At 40.9% G+C, this 25,788-nt stretch overlaps 1 protein-coding gene across 4 annotated transcripts in view; it reads right to left on the reverse strand.

The window, feature by feature from the left end:
* LOC105219910 (uncharacterized) overlaps nucleotides 1-25,788 on the reverse strand; it is a 48,178-nt gene that overhangs the window by 11,510 nt on the left and 10,880 nt on the right. Inside the window, exons 2-4 of one of the 4 annotated variants that reach the window (XM_054227503.1) lie at nucleotides 15,767-15,918; nucleotides 14,841-15,625; nucleotides 2,444-3,078 (exon numbers count right to left, since the gene is read on the reverse strand). In XM_054227503.1, coding sequence (XP_054083478.1) covers nucleotides 2,925-3,078; nucleotides 14,841-15,625; nucleotides 15,767-15,862 — 1,035 coding nt within the window. In that variant the 5' untranslated portion in view covers nucleotides 15,863-15,918 and the 3' untranslated portion in view covers nucleotides 2,444-2,924. Of the gene's footprint in view, nucleotides 1-2,443; nucleotides 3,079-13,136; nucleotides 14,315-14,840; nucleotides 15,626-15,766; nucleotides 16,432-25,788 lie in introns of those variants that run through there. The other 3 variants (XM_054227501.1, XM_011196259.3, XM_054227502.1) reach the window with 3 other exon arrangements.

Consider the following 25,788-nt stretch of genomic DNA (forward strand, 5'->3'; position numbering starts at 1 on the left):
CTTCAAAGTTCAGTTCCATTTAAAATTTTGTATACCAGTTTGAGTACTTCTGTACCATCTTTATAATGAAACCTTACTGAGAGCAATGTCAAACGAGCTGGAAAAAATATGGCATGGTTTGCTGTCCTTATCGGTCTACTTTTGAAAATCCATTTATACATATGTAGATATATAGATACTGGAAGATGCCGATTAATCGGTTGGATTCTAGTATTTATTTATTGCATATATGTATGCGCATGTTTGTGTGTATGAGTGTACTATGCTGCGTGTTTACACGCACATTTTTCCTCGCCCTTCGTGGTTATTGCATAAATCGTCCATGCACAAGTTCGTTGATATGTTCCAGAAAGCTTAAGCCGCAAAGTGTTGCATAGTGTTGAAAACCCATTTATACATATGTAGATAGATAGATACTGGAAGATGCCGATTAATCGGTTGGATTCTAATATTTATTTATTGCATATATGTATGCGCATATTTGTGTGTATGTGTGTACTATGTTGCGTGTTTACACGCACATTTTTCATCGCCCTTCGTGGTTATTGCATAAATCGTCCATGCACAAGTTCGTTGATATGTTCCAAAAAGCTTAAGCCGCAAAGTGTTGCATAGTATTGGGCGCAGTCGCTTAAATTGTCATGCGAAATTGATTTTTTATATGTGGCATGACGACGTGCGGCCGGCAATGCGGCACTGCGCAAACACATACATATAAGGATAATCCCGCAAAGTAATCAACAACGGTCAGTGTGATGATAAAAAGAAAGACGAGAAGAGGAAGAAGCAAATAAATAAATGTTAGATTGTTTGTTAAAATTGTAGTATATATATACATCGATATATTACACACACGACACACGCTTATAAGCGCATAGAAAGCTTTGAATGAACCGTGTTAACGAAGTAAATACAAAAAATTAAATTTAATTCTTGTTGTCAGCTTTTAATTAACAGCAGAGAACTGCATGAGTGCCTAATTTCATCACTCAGAGTAAGCTTGCGTGAAATACAATGGCGGTGTCCACTTACACTCAAAGACATGCAATACGAGCTAATATCTACTCACAGAATATATTAGTTCACTTAACAAAATTAGTTATAATAATTCAAAATAATGTTAATAGTTGGTAAATGGTAGAGGTAATTTTAATATTTTCGTTGAATTGAAAGTTGGAGTAGATTTTAGTGAATAGGTCTTTCGGTTTCGATTGTAAAGTCCCCACAAGATGTAAAGTTTTCTTTAACGGATTCTGGAAAGTATGAAAAAAAAAAATAACATATACTAGTTAATTAAACGAAATATAAAATAAAATCAGATCTTACCGAAAAACAATAGTTTTTATTTTTAATTAGCTTTCATATCTGGAGGCTTTGATGGACCAATATAGTAGACTATTTTTCAATTTATTTTTGCACTAATCGTCTTGAGAATAAATATACACAAATTTTTTATAAATAATTACATACATTTATACTGTAATTTATCACTTTTTACCCGCATAACAATTTTATACACTTGATTCACGTTGACGCGTCGATTGCAAAATTCAAACTAATTTAAATTGACAAAATACGCTTTTATAGAACATAACAGAATTTCACAATAATTAACAGTTAAGATAAGCCTTTACGCTTTATCCTCTATTCTTATAAACTCATTTATTCCTCCAAAATGTATCAAAAAGCGAGGAAACAAACAATTTTTGTAAAAACTAACGAAAATGCCTTTATTGCTCACATAATGCTCGAAATGGATGAACAAATCATTACTCCTTCTTTACTCGATTTTGGTATTAATTCAAAGATTTTTTACTGGGTTGCTATTAGGGATGCAAACATTGTGAAATGAAACGATTTTTGTAAAAACTAACGAAAATGTCTTTATTGCTCACATAATGCTCGAAATGGATGAACAAATCATTACTCCTTCTTTACTCGATTTTGGTATTAATCCCAAGATTTTTTACTGGGTTGCTATTAGGGATGCAAACATCGTGAAATGAAACATCGATGGTTCGATGTATCGATATTTCATCAAAACCCATCGAAATCAAAAACATCGGCCATTAAAACATCGGATGTATTTATGAACTTTTTTAACTTAATCTAAATTAAGTGTGAAAAGCTAAGGGATACAGAAGCATAAATAAATGAAATGTAGTACGTCTTAAGTTGATACATTTTATTTCACTTAGCATTATATGTCTGTTAAAGTTTTTTCTCAATAAATAACAGAATTTCAAAACAGCGACATGAAAAGTTTTTTCAATGTCATTTCTTTTCGATTTTACTTATGCGTAATAGTTGCCCTGGGTTTAGAAAACGGTCATTTACTTGGCACTGAAGTGGGCACAATGTGTAAATATTAATAAGCCTATTTATACAACACCGGAAACACAGTCTTCATGTCAACCCAAACTCTATTGGGTTGTACCATCTTTATAATGAAACCTTACTGAGAGCAATGTCAAACGAGCTGGAAAAAATATGGCATGGTTTGCTGTCCTTATCGGTCTACTTTTGAAAATCCATTTATACATATGTAGATATATAGATACTGGAAGATGCCGATTAATCGGTTGGATTCTAGTATTTATTTATTGCATATATGTATGCGCATGTTTGTGTGTATGAGTGTACTATGCTGCGTGTTTACACGCACATTTTTCCTCGCCCTTCGTGGTTATTGCATAAATCGTCCATGCACAAGTTCGTTGATATGTTCCAGAAAGCTTAAGCCGCAAAGTGTTGCATAGTGTTGAAAACCCATTTATACATATGTAGATAGATAGATACTGGAAGATGCCGATTAATCGGTTGGATTCTAATATTTATTTATTGCATATATGTATGCGCATATTTGTGTGTATGTGTGTACTATGTTGCGTGTTTACACGCACATTTTTCATCGCCCTTCGTGGTTATTGCATAAATCGTCCATGCACAAGTTCGTTGATATGTTCCAAAAAGCTTAAGCCGCAAAGTGTTGCATAGTATTGGGCGCAGTCGCTTAAATTGTCATGCGAAATTGATTTTTTATATGTGGCATGACGACGTGCGGCCGGCAATGCGGCACTGCGCAAACACATACATATAAGGATAATCCCGCAAAGTAATCAACAACGGTCAGTGTGATGATAAAAAGAAAGACGAGAAGAGGAAGAAGCAAATAAATAAATGTTAGATTGTTTGTTAAAATTGTAGTATATATATAGAAAGCTTTGAATGAACCGTGTTAACGAAGTAAATACAAAAAATTAAATTTAATTCTTGTTGTCAGCTTTTAATTAACAGCAGAGAACTGCATGAGTGCCTAATTTCATCACTCAGAGTAAGCTTGCGTGAAATACAATGGCGGTGTCCACTTACACTCAAAGACATGCAATACGAGCTAATATCTACTCACAGAATATATTAGTTCACTTAACAAAATTAGTTATAATAATTCAAAATAATGTTAATAGTTGGTAAATGGTAGAGGTAATTTTAATATTTTCGTTGAATTGAAAGTTGGAGTAGATTTTAGTGAATAGGTCTTTCGGTTTCGATTGTAAAGTCCCCACAAGATGTAAAGTTTTCTTTAACGGATTCTGGAAAGTATGAAAAAAAAATAACATATACTAGTTAATTAAACGAAATATAAAATAAAATCAGATCTTACCGAAAAACAATAGTTTTTATTTTTAATTAGCTTTCATATCTGGAGGCTTTGATGGACCAATATAGTAGACTATTTTTCAATTTATTTTTGCACTAATCGTCTTGAGAATAAATATACACAAATTTTTTATAAATAATTACATACATTTATACTGTAATTTATCACTTTTTACCCGCATAACAATTTTATACACTTGATTCACGTTGACGCGTCGATTGCAAAATTCAAACTAATTTAAATTGACAAAATACGCTTTTATAGAACATAACAGAATTTCACAATAATTAACAGTTAAGATAAGCCTTTACGCTTTATCCTCTATTCTTATAAAGCTCATTTATTCCTCCAAAATGTATCAAAAAGCGAGGAAACAAACGATTTTTGTAAAAACTAACGAAAATGCCTTTATTGCTCACATAATGCTCGAAATGGATGAACAAATCATTACTCCTTCTTTACTCGATTTTGGTATTAATTCAAAGATTTTTTACTGGGTTGCTATTAGGGATGCAAACATTGTGAAATGAAACGATTTTTGTAAAAACTAACGAAAATGTCTTTATTGCTCACATAATGCTCGAAATGGATGAACAAATCATTACTCCTTCTTTACTCGATTTTGGTATTAATCCCAAGATTTTTTACTGGGTTGCTATTAGGGATGCAAACATCGTGAAATGAAACATCGATGGTTCGATGTATCGATATTTCATCAAAACCCATCGAAATCAAAAACATCGGCCATTAAAACATCGGATGTATTTATGAACTTTTTTAACTTAATCTAAATTAAGTGTGAAAAGCTAAGGGATACAGAAGCATAAATAAATGAAATGTAGTACGTCTTAAGTTGATACATTTTATTTCACTTAGCATTATATGTCTGTTAAAGTTTTTTCTCAATAAATAACAGAATTTCAAAACAGCGACATGAAAAGTTTTTTCAATGTCATTTCTTTTCGATTTTACTTATGCGTAATAGTTGCCCTGGGTTTAGAAAACGGTCATTTACTTGGCACTGAAGTGGGCACAATGTGTAAATATTAATAAGCCTATTTATACAACACCGGAAACACAGTCTTCATGTCAACCCAAACTCTATTGGCTTCTGATTGGTAAGGGTAACAGCCGAGATACATTTTCTCTTCAACCTTCGTCCCTGTAATTGTAGATAAATTTGACAGCTTACATTTCACCTTTTGGTGGACCAAATGTTTATTCTGGTTCCAAATATCCAACGAGTATTCTGTTTCACACTCATCCGAAGATTCCGCTGTATCAGCGCGATTATTTGAATTTATTATGAAACAAAAAAAGCATTTCTCTTAGCCATAACATATTTAAAATGCAGTAATTTGAATCTCTGATCTAACACAGTAGCCTACGCCAGAATAATAAATTGTATAAATAAATCATAAAAGTAACCGCAGTATTGTCCAAGCGCACATTCTCTTACCGAATTCTCCGTATTTTACAAAAATCGAATTCCAATGTAATAAAGCGTATCCAAATAGAGCGATGCTTTTTGACGAAAACATCGATGTTTCAAAAACATCGATACATCGTTTGCATCCCTAGTTGCTATTGCATAATACTTGTATTTGTTTTACACACTCTTGTTTTTGATTTTCACTGACAACTGCCGATGTTACTCATGAGTCATGACCAGCAAAGGAAAAAGCAAGAAACACTCATCACCAGTAGCGCGTGTACTTGAGTGTTTACTATTGTATTGTTGATTTGTCGTGCTTCAGTTTTTTGTGCGTTGCTTATTAGGAACTGTAAACTTTTTTGTTGTTATATGTAGCTGACGCAATTGTGTAATTCGTTTTGGAACATTCAATAATTGGACTGTTCATATGATAGTTAGAATTGAAAAAAATTTTTAGCGTGTAGAATTAAAATATTTATATCCTTTTTTAACATAGACAAAGTTTGGAAAAAGTGATAATTATTTCTTGTCTATGCACATAAACGCTAACTTTTGTTTTGTTAATCATTTGACCATCAGCTGCTTCTTACAGGGTTTTTAGCACATGCATGGTAGCATATTCGGCTGCCCAATCTGCCACGTTGTAAATCACATACAATACACATAAAACGACCGTGCAAAGGATAACAAACTAGATGAAAGGATAACAACTTAGATGAACTCAATAATCACATCATTTACTCAAATGGCCTTTTCTGTGTTGTCGCTCAGCTTAAATAATAACATGAATAAGCAGAAGAGAGTTAAGTGTTTATTTAACTGCTTTGAGCTAAGTGGAAAAATTCTGTCAGTGTTAAAACCATCGCGACATATTTGGCTGAGTGTTTTTGATAAACAAGTATGAAAATATGCGAGTAAACACGCGGTTTATTTTGATGGCGGTGCACTTGGGCAGATCTCTGATTCCCACACATTTGCATACATAGAAAGATGTCTGCTTCCCCCTCAATAACACTCTACTTATTACGCTTTCTCTATGAAGTTATTCCTGTCATCCTCCACTTCAACTGCGTTTAGCTGCGGCTATTTAAACCCATTTTCCACCTTGCAATGGTCCATTTTCTTCTTCTTCTTGACTGGCGTAGACACCGCTTACGCGGTTATAGCCGAGTCCAAAACAGCGCGCCACGCATCTCTCCTTCTGGCAGTTTGCCTCCAATTGGTTATTCCAAGCGAAGCCAGGTCCCTCTCCACCTGGTCCTTCCATCGCAGTGGAGGTCTCCCTCTTCCTCTGCTTCCACCAGCGGGTACTGCATCGAATACTTTCAGAGCTGGATCACCTTCATCCATTCGAACAACACGTCCTAGCCAGCGTAGCCGCTGTTTTTTTATTCGCTGGACTATGTATATGTCGTCGAATAACACATACAGCTCATCGTGCCATCGTCTGCGGTATTCGCCGTTGCCAATTCTTAAGGGACCATAAATCTTCCGCAAAACCTTTCTCTCGAAAACTCCTAGTGCCGTCTCATCGGATGTTGACATCGTCCACGCTTCTGCACCGTAAAGTAGGACGGGAATGATGAGAGACTTGTAGAGTTTGGTTTTTGTTCGTCGAGAGAGGACTTTACTTTTCAATTGCCTACTTAGTCCATAGTAGCACCTGTTGGCAAGAGTGATTCTGCGTTGGATTTCCAGGCTGACATTGTTATTGCTGTTAATGCTGGTTCCCAGGTAGACGAAATTATCTACAACTTCAAAGTTATGACTGTCAACAGTGACGTGGGAGCCAAGACGCGAATGCGCTGACTGTTTGTTTGACGACAGGAGGTATTTCGTCTTGTCCTCGTTCACCACCAGACCCATACGCTTCGCTTCCTTATCCAGTCTGGAGAAAGCAGAACTAACGGCGCGGGTGTTGTTTCCAATGATATCGATATCATCGGCGTACGCCAGTAGCTGTACACTCTTATAGAAGATTGTACCTTCTCTGTTTAGCTCTGCAGCTCGTATTATTTTCTCCAGCATCAAGTTAAAGAAATCACACGAGAGTGAGTCACCTTGTCAGAAAACCTCGTCTGGTATCGAACGGCCCGGAGAGGTCCTTCCCGATCCTGACGGAGCTTTTGGTGTTGCTCAACGTCAGCTTACACAGTCGTATTATTTTTGCGGGCATACCAAAATCAGACATCGCGGCATAAAGTCAGCTCCTTTTCGTGCTGTCGAAAGCAGCTTTAAAGTCGACAAAGAGATGGTGTGTGTCGATCCTATTTTCACGGGTCTTCTCCAAAATTGGCGCATGGTGAATATCTGGTCCGTTGTTGATTTTCCAGGTCTAAAGCCACACTGATAAGGTCCAATCAGTTTGTTGACGGTGGGCTTTAGTCTTTCACACAATACGCTCGACAGAACCTTATACGCGATGTTGAGGAGGCTTATCCCACGGTAATTGGCTTATCAGCTCTTCGCCGCCGTATTTGAATAGCTCGGCCGGTAATCCATCGGCACCCGCCGCCTTATTGTTCTTCAAGCGGGTAATTGCTATTCGAATTTCTTCACGGTCGGGCAATGGAACATCTGCTCCATCGTCGTCGATTGGGAAATCGGGTTCGCCATCTCGTGGTGTTGTACTTTCACTGCCTTTCAGCAGGCTGGAGAAGTGTTCCCTCCACAAACTCAGTATACTCTGGTCATCAATAACTAGATCACCTCTGGGGGTCCTACAGGAGTGTGCTCCGGTCTTGAAACCTTCGGTTAGTCGCCGGATCTTTTCGTAAAATTTTCGAGCATTACCCCTGTCGTCCAGCTTGTCAAGCTCTTCATACTCACGTATTTCAGCCTCTTTCTTTTTTTGTCTGCAAATGCGTCTCGCTTCCCCCTTCAGCTTCCCTCTTCAGCTCTCGGTATCTTTCCCATCCCGCTCGTGTTGCGGTCGATCGCAACATCTGTTTTCTCTCCACTGCGAGTCGACAATCCTCGTCATACCAGCTGTTTTTTTGACTTTTCCGAAAACCAATGGTTTCGGTTGCAGCTGTACGTAAGGAGTTTGATATGCCGTCCCACAGATCCCTTATACCGAGATGCTGATGAGTGCTCTCAGAGAGTGCAAGTCGAGTAGAAAATCGTTCGGCTGTCGGTTGTGATTGCAGCTTCTCGATGTCGAACCTTCCTTGTGTTTGTTGACGTGTGCGCTTTTCTACACAGAGGCGGGTGCGTATCTTAGCTGCTGCAAGATAGTGGTCCGAGTCGATGTTGGGACCACGAAGCGTACGCACATCAAAAACACTGGAGACATTTCGTCCATCTATCACAACATGATCGATCTGGTTGCGAGTGATTCGATCCGGGGACAGCCAAGTAGCTTGATGGATTTTCTTATGCTGGAATCTAGTACTACAGACGACCATATTTCGGGCCCTGGCGAAGTCGATCAGCCTCAGACCGTTTGGTGATGTTTCGTCATGGAGGCTGAATTTTCCGACTGTTGTGCCAAAGACACCTTCTTTACCCACCCTAGCGTTGAAATCGCCAAGCACGATTTTGACATCGTGGCGGGGGCAGCGCTCATAGGTACGTTCTAGGCGCTCATAGAAGGTATCTTTGATCACTTCGTCCTTCTCTTCCGTCGGGGCGTGGGCGCAAATCAGCGATATGTTGAAGAACCTCGCTTTGATGCGGATTGTGGCTAGACGTTCATCCACCGGAGTGAATGCCAGGACTCGACGACGGAGTCTCTCTCCCACCACGAATCCCACACCGAATTTGCGCTCCTTTATATGGCCGCTGTAGTAGATGTCACAAGGACCCACCTTCTTCCGTCCTTGTCCCGTCCATCGCATTTCTTGGATTACGGTGATGTCAGCCTTTACTCTTACGAGGACATCAACCAGCTGGGCAGAGGCACCTTCCCAATTAAGGGTCCGGACATTCCAGGTGCATGCCCTTATTTCGTAGTCCTTTAAACGTTTGCAGTGGTCGTCATCAAAATTGGGGTCTCTCATCCGAGGCTGTTTTTTCTTTTTCATTGGGGGGTGTTTTTACGTGGTGGGTCCCAAACCCTACGCACAACCGCATAGGCGGGTTTCGCCTTCTCACTTTAGCTCGCCTCCAAACGGATGTCTGTTGGCTACCCTGAGGATACTTGGTCTAAGACCGGAAGTCGTGAGCTGCTTGAGCCACATGTAAAAGAATCGTTCCTGGCCACTCCCAAGTGAATGACAGTCAGAAACTTTCCTCACTTACGTGAACTTCTACATATGACTCCATCCTCCATTTCAGAAATGTTAAAAAAATCACATACTTTGCGTTTTCCTTTTTCGGGATCTTTCGTAAACCAGGGCAAAAGGGATGTCCAACATATTCCAGTGTGAGAGCGCTTCAAAATTTGCATTTTTTTATAACATTTTGCATTGTTGCCAGATCAGACAAAATACAAATTTTTGGGCTTTTAAATTAAAATATCCAACATTTATTACGGTTAAAAATTATAATACACTGAATGTTTAATATAAAAATTACCCATTTATATTTCATTTTGTGATATAATTGTATGTTAAAACAGTCGGCTTGTGAACTTTCAGTAATATTTAAATTAGGTGAAGTAATACTGACAACCAGTGTTTAAAAAACTGCAGTCCAAATAGCAGAAGTCGACTTTACCTATTTTCATGGTTTATGATCGGATACGTAAGGGAAATGGCTGCAGAAAGTTTGGTTTATATAGCTTTGGTAGTTTGCAAGATATTTCCAAAAAAACCAGGCTGCAGGCACTATAAAATCACATAAAGCAAATAGTCGATGCTAGCTGCTATTCACCGAAAGCAAAAGAAAAAGAAATCAAAATCAGCAAACAGTCGAGTACTTTAGTTTTTGCGACTGCGACTGCCGATGACTGCCGAAAGTCGACACTTGCTGCTGCTACGACTTATGATCATGATCGAAAGCAACAGCAATACAAGAAGCAAAAAAATTAAATGAAACTGCTGGCAGTTTTTTAAACTCTGCTGACAACTGACAATAATACATTTTTTTTATAATTTTCAATGAAAAATTAAGGAATGATTAGTAGTATCGATATTTATTGTTTTAAGTTCTTTTCCAAGTGGCAGGGAACAATTACAAAAATAAACACGTAGAATCATAGAGCGCTCGAAGTGGCCCTTAGCTGTATGATTTGTTATATTATATAGATATGTGTGTGAGCACATACATATGTACATATGACGAATTTAAACAAGTTTTCTGTCCGAACTGACATTCCATACGTACCATTAAAATGGACAATACTTGTGCATGGACGTTCAAAAAAAAAAAAAGAATGGCATGCAAAAGATGTATTTGTGGGCAGTTCGGGAGATTTAATTACATTTAACTCAAAAATATGGAAAACGATTATCATGAGCTGCATAAATTAATACAATTTAATAAAAAAATAAAGTAAGTATCAAATTTACTGCACAATAAATAAATTGTTCAGTAATTAAATTACATCAAATTGTAATACATCGCAACAATTAGATTACATAACAAGTAAGGAAGGGCTAAGTTCGGGTGTAACCGAACATTTTATACTCTCGCAATTTATTTATTTAACTTAATTAATATTATATAATACACAATTTGACCCACATATTCGTCATATATATTGTATAAAGTCCATTGTAAGTTGGAAACTCTAATAATAGGTTAGAAGCACCGAGGTCCTGATGTTCGATATATGGGGCCTTGAAAACCTCTGGTCCGATTTTGGCGATTTTTAGAATGGGGCTGCCACACTATAAACGTAGTATTTGTGCAAAGTTCTGCACCGATATCTTCACTAGTGCTTACTTTATATATTGTAAAGTAAACTATTCAGATCATCTTCAAAGTTCTGGTATATAGGAAGTAGGCGTGGTTGTGAAGCGATTTGGCCAATTTTCACAACATATTATTGGGAGGTAAGGAAACTATTACAAACCAAGTTTCATTGAAATCGGTCGAGTAGTTCCTGAGATATGGTTTTTGACCCATAAGTGGGCGACGCCACGCCCATTTTCTATTTTGTAAGAAAATCTGACTGCAGCTTCCATCTGCCATTTCTTATGTGAAAGTTAGTGTTTCTGACGTTTTTCGTTAGTGAGTTAACCCACTTTTAGTAATTTTCAACCTAACCTTTGTATGGGAGGTGGGCGTGGTTATTATCCGATTTCAACTATTTTCATGGTGTGTGGTGGGGTACGTAAGAAAATCGACTGAAGGAAGTTTGGTTTATATAGCTTCATTGGTTTGCGAGATATATACAAATAACCGAAATTACATCCAAATATGCCCCTTCCTAATGCGATTCTTTATTCCAAATTTTACTGTTATAACTTTATTTAGGACTTAGTTATGACACTTTATTTGTTTTTGGTTTTCGCCATTTTATGGGCGTGGCAGTGGTCCGATTTTGCATTTCCATTTTCGAAAGCAACCATCTCACGGTCCCACGGAACATGTGTTCCAAGTTTCATTACGATATCTCAATTTTTACTCAATTTATCGCTTGCACGGACGGACGGACGGACAGACATCCGGATTTCAACTCCACTCGTTATCCTGATCACTTTGGTATATATAACCCCATATCTGATTCTTTTATTTCTTGGTAACACAAACAACCGTTATGTGAACAAAACTATAATACTCTGTGCAACATGTTACGAGAGTATAAAAATTACTTTACTCAATAATTACATTAGATTACCAATGCGGCATTTCAAAATATTGTGAGCAGAACCAAGTGTTTTTATGAATATACATACACACATATATCCTCTTGATTGACGATTAATCAGAAACATTTGATTGGCTAGCTTGGCGATTTCAACGCTAGGGTTGGTAAAGATGGTGTGTTTGGCACAACGGTCGGAAAATTCAGCCTACATGACGAAACATCGCCAAACGGCCTGAGGCTGATCGACTTCACTGAGGTCCGAAATATGGTCGTCTGTAGTACCAGATTCCAGCACAAGAAAATTCATCAAGCAACATGGCCGTCTCCTGATCGAAACACGCGTAACCAAATCGATCATGTTGTGATAGACGGAATACATGTCTTCAGTGTTTTAGACGTTCGTACGCACCGAGGACCAAACGACTCGGACCATTATCTGGTTGCAGCGAAGATGCGCACTCGACTCAGTGCAGCAAAGAACGAGCGTCAACAAACACAAAGAATGTTCGACGTCGAAAAGCTGCAATCGCAACAGACAGCCGACAAATACTCTACTCGACTTGCACTCCATCCCTTTGAGAGTACTCATCAGCATCTAGGTATAAGGGAACTGTGGAACGGCATCTCAAACTCACTGCGTACCGCAGCAGCCGAAACAATTGGATTTCAGCAACGACAAAAAACGAGCTGCTGGATTGCCGTCTCGCAGCGGAGAGAAAACAAACTGCCTACCTTGCAAAGTTGCAAACGAGCACAACACGTCTGAGATGGGATAGATACCGAGAGCTGAAGAGGGAAGCGAGCATACTAAAAAAAAAAGAGGTCGAAATGTGTGAGTACGAAGAGCTTGAGAAGTTGGCAGATAGAGGAAATGCTCGAAAATTTTATGAACAAATGAAGCGACTTAATGAAGGTTTCAACACCGGAGCACCCTCATGTAGAGACCAAGGTGGTAATCTGGTAACCGATGTCCAGGACATACTGGGATTATGGAGGGAACACTTCTCCGACCTGCTGAATGGCAGTGAAAGTACAACACCAGGAGATGGGGAACCCGATTCCCCAATCGATGACGATGGAATAGATGTTCCATTACCTGACCATGAAGAAATTCAAAAAGCAATTACCCGCCTGAAGAGCAACAAAGCGGCGGGACTAATAGATTACTGGCCGAGCCATTTAAATACGGCGGCGAAGAACTGATAAGGTACATACATCAGTTTCTGTGCAGAATATGGTCGAAAGAAAGCTTGACTAACGATTGGAATCTCAGTGTTCTTTGCCCAATCCATAAAAAGTGAGATCCCACAATCTGTGCCAATTACCGTGGGATAAGCCTTCATAATATCGCCTATAAGGTTCTATCGAGCGTACTGTGTGAAAGACTAAAGTCCACCGTCAACAAACTGATTGGACCTTATCAGTGCGACTTTAGACCTGGAAAATCCACAACTGATCTTGGAGAAGATCCGTGAAAAGAGGATCGACACACACCACATTTTTGTCGATTTTAAAGTTGCTTTGGACAGCTTGTAAAGGAGCTGCCTTTACGCCGAGATGTCTGAATTTGGTATCCCCGCGAAACTAATACGGCTGTGTAAGTTGACGTTGAGCAACATCAAAAGCTCTATCATGATTGGGAAGCTCCGCTCCGAACCGTTCGATACTAAACGAGGTTTCAGACAAGGTGACTCACTATCGTGTGACTTCTTTAACTTGATGCTGGAAAAAATTATACGAGCTGCAGAGCTAAATAGAGAAGGTACAATCTTCTATAAGAATGTACAGCTGCTGGAGTACGCCGATGATATTGATATCATCGGAAGCAACAACCGCGCCGTTAGTTATGAAAAAGTAAGGTCCTCTCTCGATGAACCAAAATCAAACTCTACAAGTCGCATATCGTTCCCGTCCTGCTTCATGGTGCTGAAGCTTGGACGATGTCAACAGCAGATGAAACGATACTAGGAGTTTTCGAGAGGAAAATTGTGCGCAAGATTTATTGTCCTCAGAACATTGGCGAATACCGCAGACGATGGAACAATAAGCTGTACGAGTTATACGATGCCATTGAGATAGTTTAACGAATAAAAAGACAGCGGCTATGCTGGCTAGGTCATGTTGTCCGAATGGTACCCGCCGGATGAAGTCGAGGAAGGGAAAGGCCTCCACTGCGTTGGAGGGACCAGGTGGAGAGCGACCAGGTTACACTTGGGATCTCCAACTCTCGCAGAACTGCGAGGGAAAGATAGGAGTGGCGCGCTATGATCTATTCGGCTATAAGCGGCTAATCGACTTCAAGGCCAATCACTTACATACATTACATTACCAGTGTGACATTTCAAACAATGAGGGTTATAACTGATGTTATTATGTTTGTAAATATACAATTTCAATTCAAGATACTCACTCGATTAGAATTCGTAGCAAATCGTGAAACAGCGATTGTCCCCGCGCAGCCAGCAAATAGCGCGATTCACAGAAGGTACGCATTATACAGTAATGAGGTGGGTAATTATAACTATTGTTTGTACAGCATGATAGTGAGCAGCCAATTCGAGCGATTAGGCGCCAAAACACACCGGAGGCGCAGGAATGTAAATTGATGTATCGAAAAAAGGAACAAAGAACATGGTTGATAAAGGGTAAGTGTCTAAAGCGACGGCAGCAACTAAATGCAATCAGTTAGCATTGTAATTAAAGGAGCAGGTCGACAACAACAATAAGGGTATTGTTTTCAGGTGTATATTTGAGTACAAATAGAAAGCAATTTTGAGGAAATATTTGAGTTCAAAAGAGAGTCGCTAAGGGTTTGGAAAAAGTCTAAGGAAGTGTCTGGCGACGTGCGAATACTTTGCGAATGCTGCAGATTGTTTTTACATGATTTTTAAGTACTTAGCATCGAAGTATTGAACTGTTGGATCCGTCAGGGAATGTAATCTTGGGTGTTTGTTGTTGTTGCTTCCCACCTACAATAATTCTAGCAACAAATTACCGCTCTATATAAATATGTATGTATATGTATATGAATACCTGGGAGTACTTACATGTGTGCCCATTGCGCCAGCAAATCAAAGAAAATACGTTCAGCATTTGTGGCAAAATGAAAATCAGCATCACGTTTAACACTTTGATGGCCAGCATCATCATTGTTTTCAACGTTTTCAACAACACCAACACCCTTTCGACCACCCCTAAACGTTTTCGCAGCTGCCGCACACAAGCGCGGCACATTGTTTTGCCAACCGCCGTAGACATCTTGTCTTGGACACATGGCAAGGAGTTGCGGTGACAAATGGGCAGCCACTGGTAGTTTTGAAAATTTGTTTGACAATTGACGTGGTGTGAAGGTAAATGATTTCGCTTGTTGCAACGGTGTAGAGAATCCCTGTTGCTGTCGAACACTGTATTGTTTTCGGTATTGTTGTTGTTGTTGCTGTTTGCGAGCGTTGCTGAACCATTGACGTCGCCGCGCTGGCACTTGCCACCAAGTTGGCATAGTTTTTTCCGCTGCAGGCCAATCGGTTGCAGTTGCATACCACGGTGATAGCCAAATTTCCTGGGTAGTATTGTTGTTGTAATTGCTCTCACTTCCGCCAAATTTTATTAATTTTTGCGTATGCCCTGCTCCTACATTTGTTGGTGCATGGTGCTTTGTCATTGCCACTTGCTTCGCCTTGGTCTTCATCATCGTCGTCGGATGTGATTTCCTTGGTTTGGGCCATAGATCATCCACCGATATGGGCAATGCATAGTTAAGGGTCAGTTCATATATATTATACAGACCTCGTGGGCGCTCTGGTATTATAGCTTTCGCACAGGATATTTGGACCTACATTGCAGAGGGGTGTAGTAAAATAGTTTGTGTTTGATTAATTTCGACAAATGTGACATATAGGTTTATGTGTATTTCGAAGATTATAGCAGCCACCAACCCCACAACACTTGCTACATCTGTCCATTAATTACTTACCCCCAATGTCGTGCCCTTCTCAAACAGCAAATACCGCCGCTGTCGTCGTAGCCAGTTATGTGGCATGTTGATGTGCTGACTTGTGGTTGTTAACATGCTAGTGAACGCAGCTGTTGTTGCATTGGTTGCTGCATTCGTTATGCCTGTCGCATCTGTAATGAGGTTGCAACAAATTAGCAGCTTTGCTAGCAACCCAAATATGTGTTGCAGCATGCTGCTTGTTCGCTGGTGAAGAATTGCTCCAAAGTTACTTCAACGCTGCTCAGTTGCAACTGTTGTATTTACCGCTGGCGGGTAGCTTTAATATGCTAATTTTGTTTTCGTCTTTGCCGTGCAATGGTAATTAACTGTGAGCTCCCTATGTACATATGTTACATTTAAGACAACAAGTAGTTCCAGTTTTATATGAAGCACCATGATTTTTTTGGTAAATATTTATTTTTCTAACGGTATTAATTGATGTCTGCAATTTAATCTTCTGCTCCAGAATTGCATGAGATGATTAAAGTTCGAAGATATATATTCATACATTAACATATAATTGAATGTTATGGCCAAGAATTTAGCTTTATTATATTGGCTTATAATCAATACAGTCGATCTCCTTTTTACATGGTTTTTTTACACAATTATTATTTTACACAAATTTTTTATTTTAATTGTACACTTTTTTGCAATAAAATCAAAATTCCATACGTCACAAATCCATTGCTGTTAATAGAATTCAATAAATTCTTAATTAGGTTTAAACTAAAAAATACAAATTTTTTTTATTGATTATTTCCTTAACTTGGTCCTAATAGTGACTTTTATATAAACATTTTTATTTTTTTGCACGAGTAATTTAACCGTTAAAAAAGGAGATCAACTGTATATGCTAAATTTGTTTTTGATAGCTCCCGTAATGCTTTAGTTCCTAATGTCCACATTTTGACAATTACATAAGAACAAGCGACGTAGTTTCTTTTTGCTTAATCTCATATAGAGATCGTCACAAAAAGTTAAAACAATGTTTTGTACAATTGTTCCAAATGATACACTAAATGAAAATTGGTCCATCTGTTTTACATAGGCCCAAATAATATTGGTGAAATGGGCGTGGTTGCCATTAGACTATTATTTGTTTCCGCTACAGAAAGTTATTGAAATATAATGCTTTTGCAAAATTGTGTTATAATAATTCGAGCAGCTAAAGTTTTTTTTTGTTTTTCATAACCCAAAAGATGGAGTTAATGACCTTTCGTAGAGTCAAACATCATCCCATTCTAAGGATTTCTTTCTCAACTGTTTGTGTCTTTAGGTAATACGACTTTTTGGGGTTTTCATCACAATTTCACACTATTCGAATTCTCTTCAAAAGTTTTGACCGCTCTTAAAGTTATCTTCACCAAAGATAGGTTTTGTGAAACGACTAATAAAGACACCTCATACCAAATTTCATAAAAAAACCCACTTGTAAAAAATTCTTGCCAACTTATTTGTGTTTGCAAAATAACATTTGATTTGTATAAGGGTCTTATGTAGAAAGCACGAATTCTCTTATTTACCGTTATCGTCAGCACTTAATGCAAATGTGCGTTGTTGATATACTTGTCAGCATTTAGAACCGGTTCTGCAATAATTTAATTAGCAACTAATTCTACACTCGACATTTTTTATACTCAATTTTTGGCCGAAGCCGATGCCGATTAATCGGCCAGTTAGTAAAGTATCGGCCGATGCCGATTCTTTCATGAACAAATTTATTTAGTAAAGTAGTATAGTAACAAAAGAAAAACAAAAACATTACACTCATTTTCCCCACCAAGCTACACTATATCCAAGACTATATGCTCACTTAATTTTGCTAAGATATCTCACATATTAACCGATATATGCGGAATAAAGCCCGCACATAATTAAGTATATGGGAGCTAGGTGAAGTTTTTCCTTAGTAACTCACTTTTAGTAATTTTCAAGCTATCCTTTGTATGGGAGGTGGGCGTGGTTATTATCCGATTTCTTTCACATTTGGACTTTTTTTACGGAAATGGCTAAAAGAAATGACTGCAGAAAGTTTGGTTTATACAGCTTTTGTGATTTGCAAGATATATACAATAATCCTATTTGGGGGCGGGGCCACGCCCCTGCCTAATACGATCCTTTGTACCAAATTTTACTTTCATAACTTTATTTATGGCTTAGTTATGACACTTTATGCGTTTTCGGTTTCCGCCATTATGTGGGCGTGGCAGTGGACCGTTTTTATATATATTTAACCCCATATCTGACTCTTTTATTTCTGGATGATATAAACTACCGTTATGTGAACAAAGCTAAAATACTTTGTGCAACATGAGAGTATCAAACTCAGTTCATATGTAACTATGGAGGTGTTTTTAATTCAATTAATATTCAAAACAAATAACTTATTTTTATAATATACTAGCAGACCGCTCCGGCTTCGCACTGGTTTAAACAAACATTTCAAAAATTTAAGTTTTTACACACGTATATACGTATATATGTTTTTTCCCGTTTCTTGCGTGGGTTCATTTTAAAAAAGTAAAATGACGAAAATTCGAAATTATTTACAATGAGCTAAAACTAGATTACGAGCTCTAGGCTTTGGTGTCCGTTGTCTTTCTATCTGATTATGAAGGCGTTGGGAACGTTCAGAGTTCGCCGCCTTAATGCGAGCTTGTATATTTCTAGTATTTAGTTCTTCAAGCCGCTGCACACGCTCCATACTCGACTCTCTGGCACAAGATTGCGATGCGAAGAGAATGACTTGCAAGACGATTTTCAATTTCAGATAAAGATTTTGCATCACTGAGGTGAGGGTATCAACCTTAAACCAATTTCCAGAAAGTTGAGATTCTAGCAATAAATATAGCCATATTACACGGGGAGAAGGTAGCTTTCCAATGGTGAAAGAGTTTTTAATTAGGCACGGTAGTTTTTGAGTTTATTCATTACAAACATACATACAAATCTTTCCTCTTTATAATAGTAGTATAGATAGATAGAAAAATAAGTTTTTCTTTTCTCAAAACAAGTTGCAGCAATATTTACTTTTTCCTTTAAGATAGAAAGAAACCTTTTCTGTGCGGTTCTTTTACATAAGCTTTATCGTCGAAATCGGTCGACGGAATTCCTCATAGCTATACCCTCCGTGCGGGTGTCGACTGGGCAATGGGTGGCGTTGCTTGTACAGTGGTCTTAAGCTGTCCACGGACGGGCTAAGCCACTGCATTGCAGGCAGGCGTCACCTAGTTAAGGCTGGTGTAATCCCTCATCCACCTCGTCATGGTGGTCAGCTCCACATGCAACCTCATGAGGGGGTGGATGAGGGACTACACTGGCCATTGCTAATGAGGTACCTGGCGATAGGTATAAAGCGCTAGGGGTAGAGTCCCACGAATTTTTAAAAACTCAATATGAAGGACAAAACGAAGAATAAAGAGCGGGCTAGGATATTAGCCCAAACGTCGATGGGAGGCGTGGCTGCTACCACCGGCGGGAACAGTGAGACTACAAGCTGTGTCGCCAGCGGCCGCACCTCCACTGCAACGGGAGCAGCGGTGGTTGTACTGTTACTGCCAAACCAACTCTACGTGCCACAGTCCATGAAGACTTCAGGAAAGCGCCGTAAGCACGGAAAAGTAAGACGAACTTTTTCGCTCTCTGGAGCTATCGACCGAGGGTTCCAACTCTGGCAACAAGAGAGGGCCCCGGAAGAAGCCAAGCATGGAGGGGTTGAAGGCAAAGGCGCGTTATAAGGCGTCGGTCGGGATTTGCAGCCTACTCTAAGGCAAGCCTAACCTGAAAGAGGAGGAAGAGAAAAGGTTGGCTTGGGCCAGAGAGGAGGTAAAGAACGGCCGGGCTCACTTCGCCACTCGTAATTGGTGTAATGTTTCAAATCCAGCGTTTGCGAATCGCATTGAGTCAGGCATACGGACGAGAAGCCGACAGCGTCCAAAGCACCGGCGGCGGTCGAAGAGATTGCGAAACGACACTTGATCGTTGGGCTCATAGATCGCACAAGAGCGGTGGAAAGCAGTGGAGATGAAGCAGTTGGAAGCCCTCTTCGCAAGGATGGACTCCGATCCAAGCGCATCCATGCCAACTTTCGAGGGAGCTGGGTGGCTCGCCGGGATCAAGATCCGGAAGTGTAAGGACGGCCCGTCGTTGATATGGGTGAAAGAGGCAGCAAAAACGCTCCCGAACCTATGGGAAAACGCCAAATTGGAGGTGGTGGACCGTAGCAGCATTCCTTCGGTGCCCAAAGCAAAGGTTATTATACCTAGAGTGGTATACCCGGATCATGCTCTGCGGCTGCTGCAAAGACAAAACCCGGACGTAGCGACTAGTGACTGGAAGGTACTAAGCGTGGCGAAATCCTCAAACGAGGACAGAATCCAAAGCTATATCCTCCAGATTAATAAAGCGGCAGACGACATACTCTACGCGAGGTTCGGGAAGATGGCATGGGGCGTTGGCAGCGTGTTCTTTCGACTCCAAAAGCACCACCCCGCGGACGGCAAGGAGAATCTTCTTCTTCTTGACTGGCGCAGACACCGCTTACGCGGTTAAAGCTGAGTCCACAGCAACGCGCCACGTATCCCCCCTTCTGGCAGTTTGGCGCCAATTGGTTATACCAAGCGAAGCCAGGTCCCTCTCCACCTGGTCCTTCCATCGGAGTGGAGGTCTCCCTCTTCCTCGGCTTCCACCAGCGGGTACTGCATCAAATACTTTCAGAGCTGAAGCACTTTCATCCATTCGAACAACATGACCTAGCCAGCGTAGCCACTGACTTTTTATTCGCTGAACTATGTCTATGTAACTGTTTGTTTGATGACAGGAGATATTTCGTCTTGTCCTCGTTCACCACCAGACTCATTCGCTTCGCTTCCTTATCCAGGCGGGAAAAAGCAGAACTAACGGCGCAGGAGTTGTTTCCAATGATATCGATATCATCAGCTGTACACTCTTATAGAAGATTGTACCTTCTCTATTTAGCTCTGCAGCTCGTATTATTTTCTCCAGCATCAGGTTAAAGAAATCAGTCACCTTGTCTAAAACCTCGTTTGGTATCGAACGGCTCGGAGAGGTCCTTCCCGATCCTGATGGAGCTTTTGGTGTTGCTCAACGTCAGCTTACACAGCCGTATTAGTTTTGCAGGGATACCAAATTCAGACATCGCGGCATAAAGGCAGCTCCTTTTCGTGCTGTCGAAAGCAGCTTTAAAGTCGATAAAGAGATGGTGTGTGTCGACCCTATTTTCACGGGTCTTCTCCAAAATTAGGCACATGGTGATTATCTGGTCCATGGTGGATTTTCCAGGTCTAAAGCCACACTGATGAGGTCCAATCAGTACGCTTGACAGAACCTTGTATGCAATGTTGTGGGGACTCCCTTTTTATGGATTGGGCAGAGCACACTGAGATAGCAATCGTCAGGCATGCTTTCTTCCGACCATATTCAGCAAAGAAGCTGATGAATGCACCCTATCAGCTCTTCGCCGCCGTATTTGAATAGCTCGGCCGGTAATCCATCGGCCCCCGCCGCCTTATTGTTCTTCAAGCGGGTAATTGCTATTCGAATTTCTTCACGGTCGGGCAATGGAACATCTGCTCCATCGTCGCCGATTGGGGTATCGGGTTCGCCATCTCCTGGTGTTGTTCTTTCACTGCCATTCAGCAGGCTGGAGAAGTGTTCCCTCCATAAACTCAGTATACTCTGGTCATCAATAACTAGATCACCTCTGGGGGTCCTACAGGAGTGTGCTCCGGTCTAGAACCTTCAGTTAGTCGCCGGATCTTTTCTTTTTTTTTAAATTTTCGAGCACTACCGCTGTCGGCCAGCTTGTCAAGCTCTTCATACTCACGCATTTCGGCCTCTTTATTTTTTTGTCTGCAAATGCGTCTCGCTACCCTCTTCAGCTCTCGGTATCTTTCCCATCCCGCTCGTGTTGCGGTCGATCGCAACATTGCGAGGTAGGCAGTCTGTTTTCTCTCCACTGCGAGACGACAATCCTCATCATACCAGCTGTTTTTTTGACTTTTCCGAAAGCCAATGGTTTCGTTTACAGCTGTACGTAAGGAGTTTGATATGTCATCCCACAGGTCCCTTATACCGAGATGCTGATGAGTGCTCTCAAGTCGAGTAGAAAATCGTTCGGCTGTCGGTTGTGATTGCAGCTTCTCGAAGTAGAACCTTCCTTGTGTTTGTTGACGTGTGCGCTTTTCTACACAGAGGCGGGTGCGTATCTTAGCTGCTACAAGATAGTGGTCCGAGTCTATGTTGGGACCACGAAGCGTACGCACATTAAAAACACTGGAGACATGTCGTCCATCTATCAGAACATGATCGATCTGGTTGCGAGTGATTCGATCCAGGGTAGCTTGATGGATTTTCTTATGCTGGAATCTAGTACTACAGACGACCATATTTTGGGCCCCGGCGAAGTCGATCAGCCTCAGACCGTTTAGCGATGTTTCGTCATGGAGGCTGAATTTTCCAACTGTTGTGCCAAAGACACCTTCTTTACCCACCCTAGCGTTGAAATCGCCAAGCACGATTTTGACATCGTGGCGGGGGCAGCGCTCATAGGTACGTTCTAGGCGCTCATAGAAGGTATCTTTGATCACTTCGTCCTTCTCTTCCGTCGGGGCGTGGGCGCAAATCAGCGATATGTTGAAGAACCTCGCTTTGATGCGGATTATGGCTAGACGTTCATCCACCGGAGTGAATGCCAGGACTCGACGACGGAGTCTCTCTCCCACCACGAATCCCACACCGAATTTGCGCTCCTTTATATGGCCGCTGTAGTAGATGTCACAAGGACCCACCTTCTTCCGTCCTTGTCCCGTCCATCTCATTTCTTGGATTGCGGTGATGTCAGCCTTTACTCTTACGAGGACATCAACCAGCTGGGCAGAGGCACCTTCCCAATTAAGGGTCCGGACATTCCAGGTGCATGCCCTTATTTCGTAGTCCTTTAAACGTTTGCAGTGGTCGTCATCAAAATTGGGGTCTCTCATCCGAGGCTGTTTTTTCTTTTTCATTGGGGGGTGTTTTTATGTGGTGGGTCCCAAACCCTACGCACAACCGTATAAGCGGGTTTCGACTTCTCACCTTAGCTCGACTCCAAACGGATATCTGTTGGCTACCCAGAGGATACTTGGTCTAAGACCGGAAGTCGTGAGCTGCTTGTACCACATGTAAGAGAATCGTTCTTGGCCACTCCCAAGTGAATGATAGTCAGATACTTTCCTCATTTACGTAAACTTCTATATATGACTCCATCCTCACGAGAATACTCTCGAAAAAGTTGAAGTGGAGAAGGATCTCGGCATTGAAGAGATCATGGCGACTTCACAGGTCTTACAGGAGGTGAAGATGGCACCTACCCAGCAATCTGAGAACGAAAAATCAGGAGCTGAGGGTACTTCAGGTGAACCTCCACAATAGTAGGATCGCCTCAGCCGAGCTCCGTCTCAATTTAGAGAAGGACGGCTACGACGTAGCTTTAGTCCAGGATAACCGTGGATAGCTTCGGTTACCGTGGTCTCTGGACTAAAGTCAAAAAATTTTAATACATACATCCTGAGCGTAACCAACAGGGTAAGAATGGCAATACTGGTGAGCAAAAAACTGTATTCTCATGTTGATCTCAATCTTTCCACAGATGACCTAACGGTGGTGGGTGTAAAGGGTGTAAAGGATGAGCTCATACTCCTTTCATCGTGCTACATGTCACACGATAGCGATGCGCCAACAGCGGACCTCCATAGACTGGTGGCTACATCCAGTAACAGGAGGTGGGCGCCGACGCCAACGCCCATCATACGATCTGGGGAAGCCCAGACATAAATCAAAGGGTTGAGTCACTATTCAACTTTATCATTCAAATTAGTTTAGCGCTAGCCAATCGAGCTAGGGCAAACGGGGACCTCTACAGACGGATATTATTATGTAAGAGACTCAGACCTTGCACTTTTAGCTCCTATAAAGAACTAGAGGAGGGCGTAAAATTGTTTACAAATGCTCTTAACAAGGCATTTCAATCAGCGTGTCCTCAATTACGGCTGAAGCACAACACAAAGCCCCCCTGGTGGAACAAAGAACTCGGGTCGTGCAGACGCAAGGTACGGAGATGTTCAACTGGGCTAAAATAGCAGAGAATGAGGAATGCTGGGGCGAATGTAAAGATCTTCTACGAGACTACAAAAAGCTAATGCGTAGGACCAAACGTCATTCCTGGAAAGGTTTTTGTGGCAGTTCTGAAAAGACCAATGAGGTGGCAAGACTCAGGAAGCTGTTATCCAAGAGCCCCGTTCCACCGGGTCTGATTCGCAAAAATAACGGGGAATGGACGCACAACTGTGAGGACTCATTAGAGGACCTTGTTAGTGTGCACTTCCCAGGTTGTAAGAATACAGTCATTCCTGAGTGTGTAGTGGAATGTCCTATGAACTTTCCTGAACACACGGATGACAAGATTGAATGGGCAATTCGCTCGTTCAGTCCATTCAAATCCCCAGGTAAAGATGGAATCATCCCAGCCATGCTACAAAATATACCACGGTTATTTGTGCTGTGGTTAAAAGCGATTTTTAGAGGGTGCCTAAGGTTCGGGTATGTGCCGCACTGGTGGAGAGAGGCTAGGGTAGTGTTCATTCCAAAGGCAGGTAAGAACAACCCAACCTACTCAAAGGAGTTTAGGCCGATAAGCCTAACCTCTTTCCTTCTGAAAACATTAGAGAAAATCATAGATGTGCATATAAGGGACGCAGCGCCACCTGGCAGCCTGTCCAAAGCACAACATGCGTATGCTAAAGGCAGATCTGTAGAGACTGCACTCCATTCACTAGTATTTAACATCGAAAAGGCCCTGGAATATAACGACTATGCTCTCGGAGCTTTTCTGGACATTTCCGGTGCATTCAATAACGTTTCGACGGAATTCATTCTGAATGGTATCGAGTCTATAGGGGTTGAACCTGCCATACGACGGTGGGTAAAAAGCCTCTTGACTACTAGAAGGATAACGGCAGAATGGAGCGATGCCAGAACGACCAAGGAAGTAGAACTTGGAAGGTAAAGCTCCCAAGATAGTAGCGTATGCGGACGACTTAGCCATAATAATAACGGGAAAGTTTTTGCATAATATTAGCAACATTATGACCAGCACACTCAATACTGTCCAAAATTGGGCAACACAAGCAGGCCCTAGGGTTGAATGCGGAAAAACCCGATCTGCTTGTTTTTACAAGGAAATACAAAATCCCTCAATGGAGGTTCCCCTCGCTAAACGGAACAGAACTATCACTGAAGGACCGCACTAAGTACCTAGGAGTCGTCTTGGACAATAAGTTGCTGTGGAAGCACAATGTGGAGGAAGGCCAGTAATGCTATATATATATGCATGCAGCCAGCTGCTCGGTACTACCTGGGGGCTTTCTCCCTCTCTCATGCACTGGTGCTACACAGTCTTGTAGGGACATTTGCCATCCAAAAACATTAAAGTGGCAAAGCGTGACCATTTAAATAAAAATAAAAATCAAATGGTGAAACTGAAATTAATTATTTTTCACTTAAATTTGTTTCGTGAAACCGGCTGTTAGTTTTGAAGATACAACTTTTTCCAAGTCTAATTTTTTAAGCTGATCTGCGCAAGACTATTAAAACTATCACTACATGATCGATCTGGTTGGGAGTTTTTCGATTTGGGGACAGCCAATTAGCCTGATATGTTTTCATAAGCTAAAATCTAGTACTATGTACGGGACCCAATGATGTTGTTCAACCTCAATCAATTTGGCGATGTTTCATCATGGAGACCCCTTCTTTACGCAGCCTAGCATTGAAGTCTTTACACCGACTAGCTTTGAAGTCGCCAAGCACGATTTTGACATCAGTATACGTAAATTCTCCTCCCGCCAGTAGTCGCCCAGCTGATTTTGCCGCATAGGTTTCGGCAAAGAGATCTATCGGTGACAGGTTAAGTATCCATTCAGGAGCCGCCGTAGGGGTGG

This window comes from Zeugodacus cucurbitae, chromosome 3 (assembly GCF_028554725.1).
Source record: "Zeugodacus cucurbitae isolate PBARC_wt_2022May chromosome 3, idZeuCucr1.2, whole genome shotgun sequence".
In the NCBI taxonomy this organism is placed as follows: Eukaryota; Metazoa; Arthropoda; class Insecta; order Diptera; family Tephritidae; genus Zeugodacus; species Zeugodacus cucurbitae.